Below are 17,939 nucleotides of genomic sequence, written 5' to 3'. Positions count from 1 at the left end.
AAAGAAAAATACATGCAAATGCACTTAAATATATTTAAAACTACTCATCAACTTTCTTAAGTGCGATAAGCGATCTACTTATGTATTTATGTAAGGCTGCAGGGGATCGGTTATAAGCCAGGCTTTGTATCTCGCATTTCCATGGTTCCAATGCCTTGAAACTCTATCATTAGAATTCATATTTTATAGCGTCTTCAATACTTGAACCCGCGTCAAAACTAATTTCATAAAAAATAATGAATAAAAAATTAAAGTTAAAAAAAACTAGAGTGATTATTTATTCAGTTTTTTTTTTTTATAAAAGTGTAGACATTTAAAAAAAGTAACAATAGTAGCTGATGAGTATTTCAGTGATCTTTTTGGGTTTTATGCAGCTTGGCGTAGATCCCGCCTTGGGAAATTAGCTGACTGTGGTTGCCCTGCTCCACTACCTCACCGTTCTGGATGACACAGATCACATCCGCATTCTGGACAGTGGACAGACGATGGGCTATTACGATGCAGGTCCTTCCGGAACAGGCAGAGTCCAGGGCCTGTTGCACCAACTGCTCGCTCTGCAAGTCCAGAGCAGAGGTGGCTTCGTCCAGAAGGAGAATCTTGGGGTTCCTCACCAGGGCCCGGGCAATAGCGATGCGTTGTTTCTGTCCGCCGGACAACTGAGTGCCCCGGGCTCCCATCCGGGTATCATAGCCATTGGGGAGGGAAATTATGAAGCTGTGGGCATTGGCGCTCTTGGCAGCTGCAATTATCTCGGCCATGGGCACCGATCGGCCATTGTCTCCGTAGGCTATGTTTTCGGCAATGGTACGCTCAAAGAGTGTGGGCTCCTGGGAAACAATGCCCAGTCGGGACCTCACTCCTTGCAAGGTGAGGTCATGCTGGATATCGTCGTGGTCAATGTGCTAATAAAAGGGGAAATAATATGGTTTATTCAGCCACCTTGCCGACTCGACCAATCACTTACAATACTGCCCTCATCGGGATCGTAATAGCGCTGCAGCAGCTGGACACATGTGGACTTGCCGCACCCGGAATGGCCCACCAAGGCTACGGTCTGACCTTTGAGCACCTCTAGATCTAAGCCGTTCAGAATCTTGGCATCTGGGCGCGTGGGGTATCGGAACTGAATTCCACGATACCGAACTCCCTCGAAGAGATTCAATTGCTTCGCCAGAGTATTTTTGATAGTGCCCATGGGAGACTGGATCTTGGGTTTGCGGTCCAGGGTCTGGAAGAGACGATGGCCGGCCACCAGAGCGGCGGAGAAAGCGGGCGTAAAGGCCAGGGATTGGGCCAGCATCATGGATCCGTACAAGAGGGTTTCAGAGACCCTAAAGGATTTCGTGAACAAATAATTGATTCCAGACAGTTCTTATTGACTTACTTGATGATATCCTGGAAGGGAAGCTGACCCTCAGAAACCAGAACACCGCCGTAACAAAGAGCAACCGCATAGGCGAAGAAGCCCGAAGCCTGCATGGTTGAGTTGAGAATTCCGCGCCATCGCAGCTTCTGTCTAATGAGCACCTCCACCCGCTGGATCTCCTCCGTGTACTCCCGGATAACGTCCGCCTCCCGTCTTAAGCCGGCCACGGTGCGAATATTCGTTATAGACTCCGTGGCAATGCGGCAGGCCTCCTCGATGACCTGCTTCTCCCTAATTAGGGCCGTGGACATCATTCTGAAACAAATAGAATGTCATCAAAGAAACTAAAAAGTAGGTGGTACAACCCACTTGGCTTCCAGGATGACGGAACCTATAATTATGGGGCAATTGGCCAAGCACAACAAGGCCAACTTCCAGTTGTAGTACATGGCAACGGTGATACTGGAGATGAAATTGGACAAGGCCTGGATCATGCCGCTCAGGGGATAGCCAATGGCTCCCTGGACTCCAACTGCCTCGCCGGACAGCCGGGCTGACAGGGCTCCCACTGAGTTATCTTCGTCGTCGAACCAGCCAACTTCCTGGCTAACCATGGCTTTAAACGTCATGGCTCGCATCCTGGTCGTGAGCCAAATTCCGGCGTAGTTGAACAGGTACGTTTGCAGGAAGCACACCAATCCTGTCAAGAAGGCCAGGCCCAAACACGCCCACGAAAGCACTGCTGTTCTCCTTAGGGCATCCTCCGGGTTCTGTTCCGCAAGAGCTGCATAGAATTCACCAAAAATGATGGCAAAGGCAGGATACAAGCAGCCCACGGCTATGGCACTAATGGTGCCCAGGATGAGGTAGCACCACTCCGGACGGGCAAGTCGTATAATCCTGGTGAATGTGCGGAAGAAGTTCGGCTTCTCAGCCGGGGCTTCCACGACCTGAGCATTAGTGTCCTTGGCACTGGGCTTTATTATGGGCTCGTCGAACTGGACGCTGTTCTTTTGACCCTTTTCAAAGTTCAAAGGACTCGTCTCAAAAGACTTCTCATACAAAGCCAGGCTTTTGCCTAGAAATACGTATTCTTAAACCAAACATAAAAGGCTATAAGGACAAGCTTACGTTTGGCTTCCTCAATATTGTCCTCTTTTTCCACATCGTCGATCAATTTGATATCGCCAGCACGAACCATGTTGTAGTAGGCCCCCTCCAAGGTCATTAGATCATCGTGGGAGCCCTCTTCGAGGACCTTTCCGTCATGAATGAATACGATTTTATCCGCTCCGCGAATGGCAGACAATCGATGGGACACCACAATCGTGGTTCTTCCCTTGCTGGCTAAGTCCAAGGCCTGCTGAACTTGTTTCTCTGACTGGTAGTCCAAAGCGGAGGTCGCTTCGTCCAGGAGCAGGATTTTGGGATTCTGGACCAGGGCTCGGGCGATGGCAATGCGCTGCTTCTGGCCACCAGACAGCTGGGATCCCCGCTCCCCGATCATTGTGCGGTAGCTCTGGGAATAGGAATAAAGAGTATATATTTTAATGTGCATTTTTAATTGTTTAAATCGCAGCTCACCTCCGGAAGGTTACTAATAAATTCATGAGCTCCCGCCTGAGTAGCAGCCGCTTCAATATCTTTCTGAGTTGCCCCCGGCCTGCCGTAGCTAATGTTTTGCGCTGCCGAGGGTCAGAGGGTTAATAAGTGCACGTCAAGATTCTCGATTTGAAAGCCCACCTATGGTGCCCAAAAAGAGCACTGGCTCCTGACCCACCACGGCTATGTTCGAACGGAGCCACTGAATGTTGTACTTTCTGATGTCAAGATCATCCAGCAGTACAGAACCAAACACGGGATCGTAGAACCGCTGGAGCAGCTGGACGCAGGTGGACTTTCCACAGCCGGAGGACCCCACCAGAGCCACCGTTTGGCCCGCTTTGATTCTAATATTCAGGCCCCGATGGACAATGATCTCGGGTCGGGAGGGATAGCGGAAGAAGACATCCTGGAACTCCACGTCGCCCCGAAGCCCGTAATTTAGGATCTTGCCATCAGTGGAGAGAGGATCGATCTTGGAGGTCAGATCGATGACTTTGAACAGGTTTGTGGCACAGCCCCGGGCCGTGGCAAAAGACTCTAGAAAGGGTGCAGTCCTGGCTATGTTATCCGCGCCCACAATAATACCGAAGAAGGCCTACAAAATCATGTTATACAAAAGAGCTTAATAATTGATTGGATATCTCTTACGATCATCAGGATAGCTGGGGTGTATTCCTTGTCCTCAACGCCGCGGTCGTCTATAATGAGATTCACTCCGTACCAGAAGGCTCCGGCACAGGAGAGATAGAGCATGGACTTCAGGACAGCATCACTCAGACCAGAAAAGGCTCCTTTCCACTGGCTAGCCTTGCGGGCGGGCACCAGAAAGTTTTCATACCTCTCCACTTCCTGCTTTTCACCTCCAAAGGATACAACTGTGCGAATGGCACTCAGGATTTCCTCTGCCAGGTTACCAGCTCCCGCGTAGGACTCTTGCTCCCGGGCAGTCAGTTTCCCTTGGAACTAGAAATAAGAAAAAACTATGTATTTCCTTAAAAGTACACCTTTAAGAAATCCTACCTTTGCCACATAGTAGTTGACCAAAATCACTAGGGGTATGTAGGAGCTCACTGCCAAGGTTAGTTTCCAGCCATAGGCAAAGGATATAGCCACTGTTATAATGAAGCCCACAACGAGATAAACAAAGTGGCCCACTTTTTCAGAGATGCCGTCGCGTATCTTCTCCACATCACTGAAATATAACAAATGATTATTAAAGTTTTCAACAATTTGTTTAATTTCCCAACTCACTCCACCATGCTCTGGGTAAAGTTCTGTTTGCTGGCCAGGTCGTGCCATCCTATGTCCTGACGCATTACGGAGGTGAAGAGCTTGATCCTCATCCTGGTAACCTGACGCAGAGCCACCATGTTGAAAATGTCAACCGAGAAGATTCCGGAAATAAACATCACCACGGAGGCAATGGTCAGAAGGATGCCATAAGAAATGGAGTCGTCGTAGAGGGCTTCACTATTTTCCGTTTGAGTGGCATTTGTGCTGAGGTTACAGAATTATTTTATTAAAAAATAAATAAAGTAAAAACTTAATCTTTTGATGTTGTGTTTTAAAATTAAAATTTATCATAAATAAATATGTAGTAAAATAACTAGAACTAGAATTATGTCTGGTACTCAATTTTCGCAATAGGTTTAAAAGGTCACTGCGTGTTGTTCAATATTTTATTATTGTGCTTGATCATCCATCATATCATTCTTATTTTTATACACTTGCACAGGTACGATGAAACATATTCGACTCTAAGCATAAATTTTATCGACTCCTTGGCATGCAGTTGATATTCAAGTCAGAACAGCCAGGATTGGTGAACTTTTTCCTATAGATTACGTATAATCGAGGGATCGAAAATATCTTATAGGTTTTTGAGATAGAAGGTTACGGCCTCTAGCTCATCATTTTGATTTTCTATTATTTTTTACTAGCGTTTTTTCTATTACATTATTATTTAAGATTTATTTTTTTGAAACTTACAGCGTTTTCCCACCACCAAAGAGTGGCAGAGCATGGACCTTGGAGCTGGTCCCGAACATCATGGCCCTGTCTACCAGCATGGAGGTGAACTCGCTGTAGATGATGACCACGGCGGGCAAGGTGAGAGCCTTGATGCAGCACATTACGAATCCGACAAAGAGCCAGAAGATCTCCCAGTACGTGGAGAACTTGAACAGGCTCAGGAAGCTGACGGGCTGGGTGGCCTCCAGGCCCTCCGCCACGGGTATCTCCTCCAGTGACTTGCCCTCGCAGGTCGAGGTGGAGGCCTCATCGCGATCCATGATGTACCCTATGGGCAATCAAGAATATCACAAATATATTATTCAATAGGCCATCGATCTGTGGTCAAGATTTCCACACTCATCGTCGAGCAGACAAAAAGGTTAATTCAATTAAGACACTCTCTGCGTTGCGTATGCAAGTTTGTTTCTTCGGCCGCATAGTTCTCATTGACCCCCGGGGTTAACAAGTAATAGAATATATATGTTGCAGTACTGGACACATTCCACGGATCACACATTTGTGGCTACGCTTGCAAGAAGCCTTTCAGTTCCTTTACTGGGATATTAACCTTTTCTTTTGCACTTTCTGGGCTATCCTTAAGTTATCCAATTGAAGAGTTTTCTTTAAAGATGAAGACCGAGGATCTTTTCCGCTTGAGCGTCCAAGCGCGACTGGCCGTCATCATCCATGAGCACCCATTTAAATTCGCCGACTACATATATCTAGACTCGGGGGTTCAATTCTAATTGATCTTTCTCTTGGGGCAGGCCCAAAGAGCCCCAATTGATCGAGGAAAGAGTGCTTGGAGGAAATCGAAACTCTTCCAGGTCTCTTATACCAGGTAGGTCCAGGAAATCAAACTATAGGCGAGTTAGGCTATAAAATTTATTTAAATATATAGGTAGGCTATAAGTAGTTGGCTCTTTTTGCAGGAAGGCCAAAATTGCATAGATTTCCTACATTTACAATATAATGGATTATCATTACGGAATATAAACTATGCACACATTTATCTGTACTTGCAAAGATACAAAATCTAGCTGGATAACAATCGCATATCACATACTGTGTTGGTTTATTTACACTGCCTACACGAGATAGAGATTCTTCATAAAGGGTTTTGCAATCATTCGAAGGCTTAACTAATATGGCAAGTGCCAAAACAATAAGTCCGTTTCTTATATCATAGCTAATTATATACAAAGCAACTATAGAGTTACGGATGCGGTCGGTCGGGTGATAACATATTTGCATTTGCTGGAATTTTGTTGAGCTGGGCGAACAGGGCTAACAAGTCTACAGCTTGGCTCTTATCGGTTGCACTTCCATTAGTAACACTAGTTTATACGTGGAATTTGATTTAAAAGATGGATAGTTATTAAAGATGTAAGATACGTCAGAACTTCCGTATACATTATTGTTGCTTAAAGAAGTGCGTCCAATTTATGGAATATCTGCCAAAAAGCTGCTTAAATAGCCCTCTTCGACCTTCGATAAAAATCCCAAACTGACCGATCTTCCAGACTACTGATAATATCTTAGTGGCTCCGGGGTGGCTCAACGCCAGCGGGTCTTAAACCTAATTACGTGGTTCGATTTTCGATCAAATCTCGAATCCAATCGAATCTTGAACCGTGAAGATTCAACAGAAGGTGGTCAGTGTCACACGTACACCTCCCCGGTCTTTTGTTCCGGCTTGTGTTTCGCCAGCGTGGAGGGTGCCGAAGATCCGCCTGCTCCCGTCTCCTGGCCACCGCTCTTGTGGGCCAGTGGCATCGTGGCTATCGAGGCATTGTCTACAGTATCCGTTGGTCCCACGGATCGGACTGAAGATCTCGGATCCTGCAGGTTCAGGTTGACGTTGAAACTGCTGTTCCGCGAGATATTGGGATGGCCATTTAGAGGCTTGACAGAAAGCAACGCGGTGGTGGTGATGCCCCCGTTACCGTTGCTAGAACCACTGTTGCTGTACCCATCCTGGCCATCGGTGCCGGTTAGCTCCACAATGGACAGGGCTGATGGCGACCTCTGGATGGACAGGGAAACGGGTATCGTGGTGATCACATCGTTTGGATCGTATCCACTGGCCGTGGTGGTGATTGTGGGCAGTTGGGCATTAGCCGTGATGGGCAGGATGCTCAAGGTGCCCGTGGGAATGGTGTCCCCGCCGCTGCTGGTCACCGTGAAGGGGAAGGACAAGGTCGTTATATTGGCCGCAGGTGGAATATCTGGATGAAGATCTGCATTAGTTTTTCGATTATAGAGCTAGCTAGGAATCACTCACTGGTTGGCATGAAGCCCTCCTTCATGCTGGCTGCCAGGGCTGCGGTTGCCGGGTGTCCTGGAATCAGAGTGTTATTGGACGATGAGCTATCCATCTCTTTGATGGGCGAGAGGAGCAGCGTGCCCAGCACCTGGCCGCTCTCCGGGTGCATTGCAGTTGTGGTGCTGGTGTGGTCGGTGGTGTAGGTGGCCGGGAACAGGCCCGGAGGTGCGCTGGGGGTGCTCAGCTGCTGTGGTGCCATTAGGACTGCACTCGTGGCTACACGGGGTGCGAGTCAAACATGAGGAAGGAGTTGCAAGAGTTTCGTGCAGGACGTGTGAATCGTACTCACCTGGATTCGTGTTGCCATCCTTGGCCACTTCGGGAGTGGGAATTCTAGGCCTAACCTTGTTGGCCACATTTACGTTCAAGCCGTTTAGTTTGGAATCTGAAAAAGAGATATATTTTAGAGGTGCATACTTTTAGGGGCACTAATCATGGGGAATCAAATTTAATACAATTTGTGTATTAAGAACTTACTTTGCTTTATCAATTGACGCTGTGCCCTCAGGGACTTGCGATGGACAAACTTGCCATAGAGACTGGACTTGGTTGGCTGCGATCCAGCCTGCTGTTGTTGCTGCTGCGCCTGTTGCAGCTGCTGCTGTTGCATGATGGACAGCGGCAGACCGGACTCGGGACTAGAATACACGGAGTTCAGCCGATTTCTGTTGAAGGGCAGTCCGCCGGAGGAGTATGCCGTAGATTGGCTTCTCATGGAACCCATCCGCGAAAGTTGCCGTACAAGCCAATTATTTTTCCGCCGCTCCACCATGGGAGTGTCTACACTTTCCTGTGGGTAGGAGATACATTTCATTAGTTTCTCATTCGATTTGGTTTCATAGTCCATTTTATGGTTCTTTTTAATGGTAACTTTACCGTAAAAATTCTTCATGTAAATTATAATTAAAAGCAAATACATTTTTTAACGACTTTACATTTTTATTGCGAAAAGGTTAATCGTGCTCAATGGTGCTTTTAAGAAAAATTGAAAGTTTAAGACATTATTGCCTGTATTATATTCTTCTGTTGGGTTTCTTCCCTATGATACCGAAAGGTAATAATAATATATACTTATAGTATAGAACTAATTTTCAGTTTTTTAATAGGTGTATGTCTAAATTTTGTTTAAAAACTGGTGACCGGACAAAGATCTTTAAAAGGTTTCGAATTCTGAGCAAAATTGAATAGTTTAATTTCCCGAAAAATCTGTTTCTAAAAAATAATATAAGCAAAAACTATAACTGCTCCGTGTAATTATACATATATGCATACAGTGAAATTTTTTTTACCAATAAAAAACTCAACTAACAAGTATTTAAGCTATAAAGAGCTACCTTAAAGTTTGCGAATATATATATTATTTAATATAGTCCACTTTATAATTTTTTTTTATATAATTTCGCGCTAATAAGTGGCTAATATCACTAAAAAATATACTAAATCGTAATCCTTTTTTTCTGATACTCACATAATCCGCATAGACGTCGTCGCTGAGCATTCGCTTGCCCCCACCTGGCATTATGTTGGCATACATGGCGTCCTCCTTCTTGACTTTGTACTTCTCGGCGGATCCCTTGGGCTCGTCCCGCCTGTAGTGCTCGGAGGCCACCGTGTAGGGCAGGTCCTTGGGCACCACGCACTCCCAGTACTGGTCGCGCAGCAGCTCCGGGTGCTCCTCGTGCATCTCGTCCACTATCATGTAGGCCGCCTGAAAACGATTAAAGATGTGTAAAAAGTGGATCAGTCGAGGGCTGTTGGAAATCGGAACGTGTTCGCAATTTGCGATTTCGAGAGGAGGCACTAAACCCAATTGCGTCACATCCATTGAGTGTGTGGCCCACATCGAAACAAAAGAAAAAGTGAAATTGTTTTAACAGTTTTTGGTTTAATTATTCCATAACAGAGGCAAGACACTGCCCACAACTAGTCGAGCAGCACAAATAAAAGAAATAGCCACACTCATTGGCTTAATCATTCAAGTGCACTCTGTTTCCAATTTGAAATTCACGAGTGAGTGGTCCAAGTGACACGTTTGCGAGTGTGCGGAGTCAGACCTGGAAGCAGAGGTGTTGGCACTGGCCCCCAGCTAGCTGATAACCTGGCTAATACCCGGGATGCATTTCCCCGACTCGGCCCAATTCGAGTAAACTCTGCGGTGACCATAAAAACACAAAAACCAAAAACAGTCAATAATAAAGCTCTACAAAAGAGGTTTCAATGTTTTCAGTTCGTACGTATTTTTTTTTTCATTTTTCGTTTTTGAACGAAAACCTGTTTTCAATTTACTTTTGTTGCTGCTGGCTTTTGTAAATAATTGCAAGCGACGGCAGGCCCCAAACTCACAGATACAAGCCGACATACACCGTCGCACAGGGACACACATGCAAAACAGTCTCCTAACACAGAAACATCGAGTGCCAAAGCCCAAGTCCAAAACTCCAATCGGTCTCAGCAACAGCATCAGCAGCGGAAGGGATATCGACGAACTGCAATGCCCTAACCCGATTCAAAATCCAGTTTTATTTTGCAGCGAGGCGTAATAGCTTGCACTAGAAAGATTCGCACTTAATATGCGGAAAATTCCCATTAATCAGAATTATTCACCTTCATATGAATGCTAATCTCGGTAGCTGTCACTGGATCTTAAATATTCTAACTAGGGCTTAATTATATTTAAATGGATCACTCACAAAGTATTCTCTGAGCCCTGAACCCCTGGCATTAAACTGAAATATTTCATTCATGAGGCATTTTGAGCGCATTTTTGATAGCTCCTAGTTTAGTAGAGAACTGGTAGTTCGTTGTTGTGTAGGAAAACACGTCCAAATCATAAGGCTTTTGTTGACTATGTGCAGAATGCCTTTTAGCACGTGGCAGACACAGACATGTTCTTTTCAGTAGGAGCCCAAGAAGTGGCTGACTCAAGCGATTATCGCCCGGGGAGCACAAAAATCCTCACTTGGTTAGCACGATAACCTAATTAGCAAAATTTAGCTCGTCGAGGGCCAGATCTAAGCAGTCATAATACTTGGAAACTGAATAGTAATTATGGATACGACTCTCCGCACGGCTACGTTTAAGTATCTGACGGATGTCTGCGGCTCAAGGTTTCAGTTAATAACAGGGAAGCACTCTTTCCGAGTATTTGGAGCCAGAGCTGGGTTTTCAAGACCGAACATCTGGCCGAATCATTCTCGACTTTACTTCGAAAGTCAAATAATTTCTCTACCTCTTGCTAAACACAATTAATTGGGAGTTATACAGGTTTTCAAAGGGGGAATTTTTATATGTTAATGCCAATTCGCACATATCTAATGAAAAGATTTCGATAATCATGTTACGGTCGACACACTGCAGGAATTATTGCCATTGCTTATTAAAGATTTGCCACGGATGATTGGAGCAACATGGTGGCACATGTAGGTGCCACATCGAGTTGTGTAATGACGGTCTGATGGAGTGACTCACCTTGATGTGCCGGTCAATGAGCCAGTTGAGCTCTATATCGTCGTCATCTTCGCCGAAGGGATTGATTAGCACCTCGGCCACTTTCAGCCAGCCCACGTAGAAAACGAACTGCAAGATTAATTGAAAGTGATAGGATCAGATAGTTAATTGCATAATAAAAAAAAAACCCAAGGCAGTCGGGCGATTCGACTGAATTCGAGAACCGTTTCCCTGGCACACCAGGGAGAGCTCCGAGTTCCCACTCCCATTCCCATTAGCTGGTTTTGTTTTTGTGGATTTTTAAAATTTATAACGAGTAGACATTAACAGTTAATAACGATAGCTAAACACTTGTCGCAGATATATATCTACCGTAGGAAACACAAACCAGACCGGAGCCCGGCAAAGTGCCAATTTATTAGGAGGGAACGTGACCGCGAACCGTTTACATAAGGCAGGCACTTGAAATCTGTCCCCAGCGGAGAACCGCAGAAACCAAGCCGGAAAACAGCAAAAACAAAAACAGTTGTAACTGGCCCTATCATGATATAGCCATTAAGGTATAGTATATGTGGAGCATATCGGTAACAAGGTGTAGCCATTACATTCGACCACTCGGCTCATTTGGCTAACAGTTTTCAGCAAAAAACAAAAATTATTCAAACAAACCGCAACAAGTTTTGAGGCTTTTACAAAACGCCGAGACGTGCAAAATTGACTGTGATTTATGGTAAATAAAGCGGAACGTGCAAATTAAGATAACTTCTAAACAGTCTTAAATCATACGAGAAAATGCCATTTTTTAATACGGCTAGGCTATGTCGCAACTGACTCACCTGCAATACGGTGAAGAGGGGAAAGTACAGGTCGGGATCTTCACGGCCGTTTTTGTCCAAGACATTGGGCAGCATCTGGCGGCCCAGAAGGGCGGCTATGAAGTAGGTGTACAGCACCAGGGTAACCACCTGGGAAATAATCATTTTTGTTTTATTAAAGTTTATACTTTGTTCTATAGCCAAGCTATACAAATTAAGTTCGTAGTTAATATTTAACTTCTTAGCTAATTTCTTATAAGTTTTTCCCAATAACTTTTCTAAAGGTAAACTCACCTGAGTGTAGACCAGAGGAACACAGACCGTATCGTAGCCAATAAGACCACCTAACCGACGACGAATATCCGACAGTTCCACCAAGATGGTTTGCACAATGTGATCCGAGGCTATGAGGCCGTCTTTTCGGGCCCTGTTGATGATGTTGGTGGCCCAGACCAGGGGCATCCAGTACTTGGACATGGGGCTCTTCTGGTTGAGGGCCTCAAAGATCTTCATCTCGGACTCGTGCATCAAGCCGGCATCCACCAGGTGCTGGGTGGTGGGAAAGCGGCGCTTCACCCTGAGAGATATCCTCTGGAGGGTGATGACATAGGCCAGGACCATGTAGCGCATGATGTTGCGTCGCATTAGACGACCAGTTTCATTCTGGAAAGCAAAGCTTGTTACTAGGGAATAGCCTAAGCTGAACTAGGATTCTTACATTTACTCCGCCGTTGGAGTTGGGGATGGCAGCACTGATGAAGAGGGCCAGCGTGTCTGGCCAGGGCAGGAGACGGTATTGCTCCCACCAACGCTTCACCACCAGATTCACGTAGAAGCCCAGGACAAAGGACATGGGTATGCTTTCGCCCTGCTGGCCAAAATACTGTCGGATCTTGTTGAAAATTCTGCAGATGGATATGTCCGTTTCAGGAATTACTGACAATAGAAATCATCCTGAATACTTACGCCTGTTGGCCGGTTGTCAGGCCGAATCTGTAGATAACGTTTATGGTGTAGTATAGACAGAGATACGCAATTAATTCGCGCCACACCAACTTGTAGACACTGCCGCGCCATCTGTTAAAGAGTTTTTGACATTTTAAATTAGTTTCTTGGCTTAAAATAAACCATAAAAATTAATAGGAAGACTAAGTTGCTGACTTTGAACTGTAACTAACTGGTTTTCGCTGATCGAAACTAATTTCCTCGTTCACCCCCATGGTTAATCATCATATTTCAATTTTGATTTCGAAGCTTAATGGGTCGCCCGGTTCTGCAAACCGGGGGTATTGTCCCATCTCGCATGACAGTTCCACTGAATCCGAATGTCGCGATGTGATTTGATACATTATGAAAAAAATACATATAAATAATGATTGGCATAACCGCTTCTGAAACTGGTACCGTTCGGGTTGGGGCCTTTGTTCTGTTTGTTTTGGCCAAGGTTCCTGCGGCCGTGTTTTCTATTTCGAGAACTCGGGCTCCCACAACTTTATTAGCTGAAACTATGTTAGGTATGCAGAGGCGATGTTTACAGCCGTAAACAAAATGATTTAGGCAATTTTGACGTTTTGTCCCGCCGCTCGAAGCTCAAATGTTAACTTGCATAAGTTTTCAATTAGTAAATCCATTACAAGCCGCGTGCCTTATCAACGTAGCTTCCCAGCTTAGAGCTGTTACTGCAACGCTATCGTAACAATTTTTTTCAACTTTTCTGGTTTGAATGGCAAAAACTGGAACTGTGCAACAGTAACTGGTACTGGAAGTGAAATGGCTATTCTAACTGCCCGGTTACGAGTGACTGCACTTGCTGAAGTGAACAATTAAACCCAACTGGGGTTAAAAATAAACGCACTCTAAAAACCGAATAACCTGAAACCAGATTCTGCCCGGGAGCTGTTCAATGATTGTCTGTATGTGTCTCGGGGGCCTGAGGTATAGAGGAGTTAAGTGTATTTGATGTTAATTGTGCCGACAAACAATCTAGGATGAATCATTGGGAAAAATCCCCGGAATGGTGGCTGTTTGCTTAGGTGACCCACATAATGTGGTTCGTAAAGAGTACTTGGGTAAAATGGGGTTTTTATTTTGAACTTTTTTTATTTCATTCTTAACTTTATATTTCTATAATGTCTATAATTGTGTCTATATATGTATATCAAATATGATATGATGTACTTACTTCCATAGGATTTTCCAGAAGCAGCCGAAACTGCTTCCATTTGGCACTTCACCCGCATATGATACAGTCATTGTTTTCGAACAATTCCTCTTTTTGACTTAGTTTTTTATTATTATTTAACTGATCTTGTTTTGTTTACTTAATCACAAACAATTTGTTTTTATTTTCGTTGCCGGCGCTAGGCCGCTGCCGATTCGGAGAAGGCCGAATAGTTGTTGTTGCTCAATTCCATGCGCGAATTTTGTTAATTGTTGTACTTGTCGCGTCATTGAAAACGGCGGAATCGACGTCGCCGCATTGATAGATATCTATATATATAGATATATATATTTTTCACACTCCCCCGCCGCAGTGGGGGATGAGTTTGTCTTTTTCAGAGCCTGAGATGGATAAATATCTTCTGAAAAAACCATCATAAATTATACGGTTTTACTAAAGTAACTTTAATATTAATAATTAAACATTATTCTAATAGTGCTTAACTATCCAAAAATAATAAGTTTAGAAATATTTGTTAATAAAATATTTAAAGACTTGTTTTCAAACACTTTTTCAAGAAAGTTGGGCTTATAAGCGACTTTAGGCCTCTAAGCGCCTGAATAACTTTAATAACTTTTTTTTAATTTATTGAAGCTTCACTGTAATGACTATTGTAGTTGAGGGGGTGGAAGGGGGTTCAACACGCGCCAGGTAAAACTGTAAAAAGCAATACCCATGCGCCAGAGCCAATGATTTTACACAAAGACTAATGCAATCCATGCAAATACTATACTGGAGGGCTCGAAAAGCTAAACTTAAATTCCGTCACGTATCGAACTGTTGGCCGTTGTTTTGTTTTTGCCTTTTCCATTTTTTGTTATATTGTTTTCAATGTAAGTTTAATTTGCTATGCACTTTCGGATCGGGTGAAATGTGGGGTGTAGGACCCAGAACCGAGTTATGGCCATATTTGTTTTTGAATATTGGTCATATAGCAACTTATAGCCTTTCCCAAGGGCTGTATTCGGTTTCACTTCACTTTTTTCGGTCTTCACCTTGTAGACACAATTAATACGGATTCGCTTTTGGGCCTGGTACACGTTCAAGTACACAAAGATCACTTGGCTGCCAGGATTTCCCCAAAATAATTGCGTACTCTCCTTAATGGCACAGCGACTTGATGTCGGGATTTTCGCGATGTTTTTTATCGTACTTTTTGTAGGTTTTTTTCACAAGAAACCTTGGGATGGGCAGCATTTCAGCGGTTTCTCTGAATTTTTGTTTTTATATTTCTGGGTGCTTGGGTGCTTCATTTTTGGCCAGTCAGCATCGCAAGTCTTTATTGTTTCCCGTTTTCAGTTTCGGTTTACTGGGGGCCTGATTAATTCCGATTATGTTGCGTTTCTCCGACGCGATTTTGATTAATCGAACACACTCGGCGATCGAAAACACAAATTTCAAAAAGTGTGTATTTCCAACTCGGACCTGCAAAGGCTGAAGATGAAGATCGGAAGAAACCTGTTGCCCGGCGAGCAGTTATTTTTGCTCCTTAGCGCTAGTCTGGAGCTGCAAATATTTGCATACGCAGCTCCAGCCATCCGACAGAACGGGTTCCACTCCAAGCTTAGAATCGTAGAAAGGGGGTATAGCGCGGCAATTTTCACTTTAGCACGTTAATTTCGTTTACAAACATAGCAGGTGATCTTCAGGAATGTAAGAGCTAACCGGTTGTGCGCGGGTCTAGGCCACGTTAAGTCACGATGGCCCATGACTACCCACCCACTGTTTGGCTGCCTACAAAGAGCTTGGTAATTTAATGTAATTAGAGATAAGATCTTTGTTTTGAATGATTAATTCGCAGTTAACTTATTGTAGTTTCTATTTAATTTAAGCAAACATCTCTTCTGCGTAATTTATTTCCAGAAGTAGCGACCTCTGGATTGCCTTTCAGCTCAAAACAATTAAAGATAGTCGTGCTGTCCAGATAAGTTATTTATACTAGTGGACGTCTATTTGCTTAGATTCTACCAGATCTTTGGAGACGAATCGTAACCATTTGACCCACTCAAGGCCCTAATCTTGGCTGTCCCCCTCTGTGGCTGCTTATTATCACAAAACGCAAACAACCTGCCAGTCTGCTGCAGCTGTGTGGCAAACACACACTGCGTATGAGCGATATAGTGAAATAATTCGGCCGCAAGCCACACAAAGCCGAGACTTTGATTGGTGACGAATCCGGATGGCATAAATTTCACTTTCTTTTGACATATTCGCCAACCCATTTGCTTACCAAATGAGTCAAGGCAAATACTTTCTTTGACGGCTCTCGGTTTTCCATTCGATTGCCACTTGCACTTTTTCCGGCTCGATCCGTTCCCAGAATAAAGTGGCTGAGTGGTGGGAGTTTTGGGGCCTCATTAGCACACAATATGCCAGATATATCTAGGCTCGATGCCGACTTCTGTTAGCATTGTTAGCATTCTCAATAAACTCATTAAGTGCCATTGAAGCGATTTAAACAGCACTTTTGGGAAAAAATTAACGTGTTTGTAAAATGATTAAAATTTATCATGGCGATTGTCTTTTTTTGGCATTGATCGCTTGTTTTCTACCAATTTATTAATTCAATTTAGAGTGCTGTGTCGTTTTGATGGTTTATTATTTAATTTTGCGGGGAATGAATAAATTCAATAATTCGCTGTGGGCCAAGAGTCTTCCAGGCACTTCATTTATCATTCGTGCGGGGATTATACAACCGCCAATTACTTCATTACTCCGCTATTTTTAGTAATTCCTATATGTATATATATCTTTCTAATTGCTCCTCACTCATTAAGCCCGATCAATTGAAAAATTGCATCCGAATTTGGCTTGGATGCGCACTCGGCCAGAGATAGAAATTCAATAGAATGCCGACCGAACACCTAAGCCGCCCAAAACAAAAAAAAAAAACGTAAATAAAAGTAAACTTGACCAGTTGGGAACTGGCAGCTTAGTTTACGGAGCCGCCTAGGCCATTTAGAGCTGGAGACACGCGCTGGCGTGCGACGCGTTTACGATTACAGATACAGATACTCGGCTCAGTGGATACGTGTATCTAATAGATGCAAGTGGCTGGGGTGGCCAGATCAAACGAGAGTTTTGGTCGTTATAACTTTTAGAGGGGATTAGCTTCGGTTTCACTCCATTTGGATATTGTAACACATCACACACTTTTTTCGGGGATCATTACAAAAATTACAGCAGCAGCCACTGTAGCAGCAGCGTCTGTTTTTGTGAAATTGTTGTACTTTTTTGCTGTTTAGTCGATTGGGGTTCCGCACGATCAACTGGCGAACATGGGTGTTTTTCAGCTTTCAGCTGAGCCCAGCAAAGAGCTTATATCCACGTACCGACTGCGCCACGACGGGTGTACCGCTGGACACTTTAAGCTCGACTGGCGATGCGATCCGATCTGATCCGATTCGGTGGAGAAACCGACCGCCGAGCAACCTCACCGCTCGACTAGCTCAACCAAACTGCGCTCCGGAGTTGGCCGCGAGCGGCTCTTAACTCACCTTTTTTTGGCCCGCTCGAAAAAAGTTTAGTTGGCAACAGGTAGGCGAGCAGACGGAGAGCATAAAGTAATGGATAAGGCAGGGGTGCATCTGAATAAAAAATTGGGTACCCAAGTATTCGTAATTATATCTGCTAGTCGAATAAATTTAAGTTCGAAGTTTGTATTAGAAAAAGTTTAAATAAAATCTTAAGCAGGGTTTTAAATATTTGTTAAAAGGGATCCCATTGTCACAGTTTTTTTTATTAGACCTAGTCCTTGGTATAATTTTCCTATGTATTGTTTATGAATCTTCAATGTTTCTTTTTGAAGACGCCTCTGAACAAGGAGAGAAGCTGCAGCCTCTCGTTTTCAACCTGCTCTTTCTACCAGCTGTGACTGAGAGCCGGCTTTGTTCGATTTAATCAGCTGATTCGGCTTTGGCCTTAAGCGAGAGATTAGGCCCAGAGAAAAGAAGAGAACGAGAGTACTCTGAGGGATTATCTAGGTATAGAATGGCTTAATATACTTTGTCCAGAAAATATCAACTAAAAAATTGTTTAAGACTAGTTTTAGTGCAGTTTTAAAAAAATATCAATAATCTTTTTATATTAAAAGTATGAAGTATATAAAGAACCTTCTATCAAACATCTGGCTACTCTTTCTGCAAG

The 17,939-nt window shown here is 44.0% G+C and overlaps 2 protein-coding genes across 3 annotated transcripts; both read right to left on the bottom strand.

The window, feature by feature from the left end:
- Positions 1-277: 277 nt before the first annotated feature.
- On the bottom strand, positions 278-5,650 carry Mdr65 (Multi drug resistance 65). The gene is made up of 12 exons (XM_017247133.3): positions 5,553-5,650; positions 4,961-5,270; positions 4,223-4,468; positions 3,992-4,163; positions 3,620-3,934; positions 3,110-3,566; positions 2,951-3,051; positions 2,498-2,885; positions 1,736-2,444; positions 1,385-1,681; positions 965-1,331; positions 278-902 (listed from the first exon to the last, which is right to left on the bottom strand). The coding sequence occupies exons 2-12, from the start codon at positions 5,260-5,262 to the stop codon at positions 348-350; spliced, it is 3,909 nt and encodes a 1,302-aa protein (XP_017102622.2). The 5' UTR covers positions 5,263-5,270; positions 5,553-5,650; the 3' UTR covers positions 278-347.
- Positions 5,651-5,855: 205 nt separating this feature from the next.
- Positions 5,856-17,256, bottom strand: Best2 (bestrophin 2). Of its 2 annotated transcripts, none has more exons than XM_017247128.3 (12): positions 17,126-17,256; positions 13,755-14,154; positions 12,539-12,649; positions 12,291-12,477; positions 11,867-12,235; positions 11,594-11,722; positions 10,779-10,886; positions 8,779-9,018; positions 7,788-8,100; positions 7,600-7,695; positions 7,269-7,526; positions 5,856-7,212 (listed from the first exon to the last, which is right to left on the bottom strand). In XM_017247128.3, the coding sequence occupies exons 2-12, from the start codon at positions 13,823-13,825 to the stop codon at positions 6,647-6,649; spliced, it is 2,448 nt and encodes an 815-aa protein (XP_017102617.2). In that variant the 5' UTR covers positions 13,826-14,154; positions 17,126-17,256; the 3' UTR covers positions 5,856-6,646. The 2 variants fall into 2 exon arrangements, with proteins under 2 accessions (XP_017102617.2, XP_017102619.2); XM_017247130.3 differs by having other exon boundaries at positions 7,269-7,325.
- Between the last annotated feature and the right edge of the window lie 683 nt (positions 17,257-17,939).

The sequence above is a fragment of the Drosophila bipectinata genome, chromosome 3L, assembly GCF_030179905.1.
Source record: "Drosophila bipectinata strain 14024-0381.07 chromosome 3L, DbipHiC1v2, whole genome shotgun sequence".
In the NCBI taxonomy this organism is placed as follows: Eukaryota; Metazoa; Arthropoda; class Insecta; order Diptera; family Drosophilidae; genus Drosophila; species Drosophila bipectinata.
Note: the sequence above shows the minus strand (reverse complement) of the source record. Positions and strands in the feature narration are given on the sequence as shown.

Excerpts from the sequence above, each read along its gene's own strand:
- Best2 (XM_017247128.3), bottom strand. The coding sequence starts at position 13,825 with ATGACTGTATCATATGCGGGTGAAGTGCCAAATGGAAGCAGTTTCGGC. Across the intron at positions 10,887-11,593 it reads CCCTCTTCACCGTATTGCAG|TTCGTTTTCTACGTGGGCTG; the intron begins GTGAGTCAGTTG and ends TTAATCTTGCAG. Across the intron at positions 8,101-8,778 it reads ACGACGTCTATGCGGATTAT|GAAAGTGTAGACACTCCCAT; the intron begins GTGAGTATCAGA and ends TCCTACCCACAG.
- Mdr65 (XM_017247133.3), bottom strand. The coding sequence starts at position 5,262 with ATGGATCGCGATGAGGCCTCCACCTCGACCTGCGAGGGCAAGTCACTG. Across the intron at positions 4,469-4,960 it reads TTTGGTGGTGGGAAAACGCT|CACAAATGCCACTCAAACGG; the intron begins GTAAGTTTCAAA and ends CTGTAACCTCAG. Across the intron at positions 2,445-2,497 it reads CAATATTGAGGAAGCCAAAC|GCAAAAGCCTGGCTTTGTAT; the intron begins GTAAGCTTGTCC and ends ACGTATTTCTAG.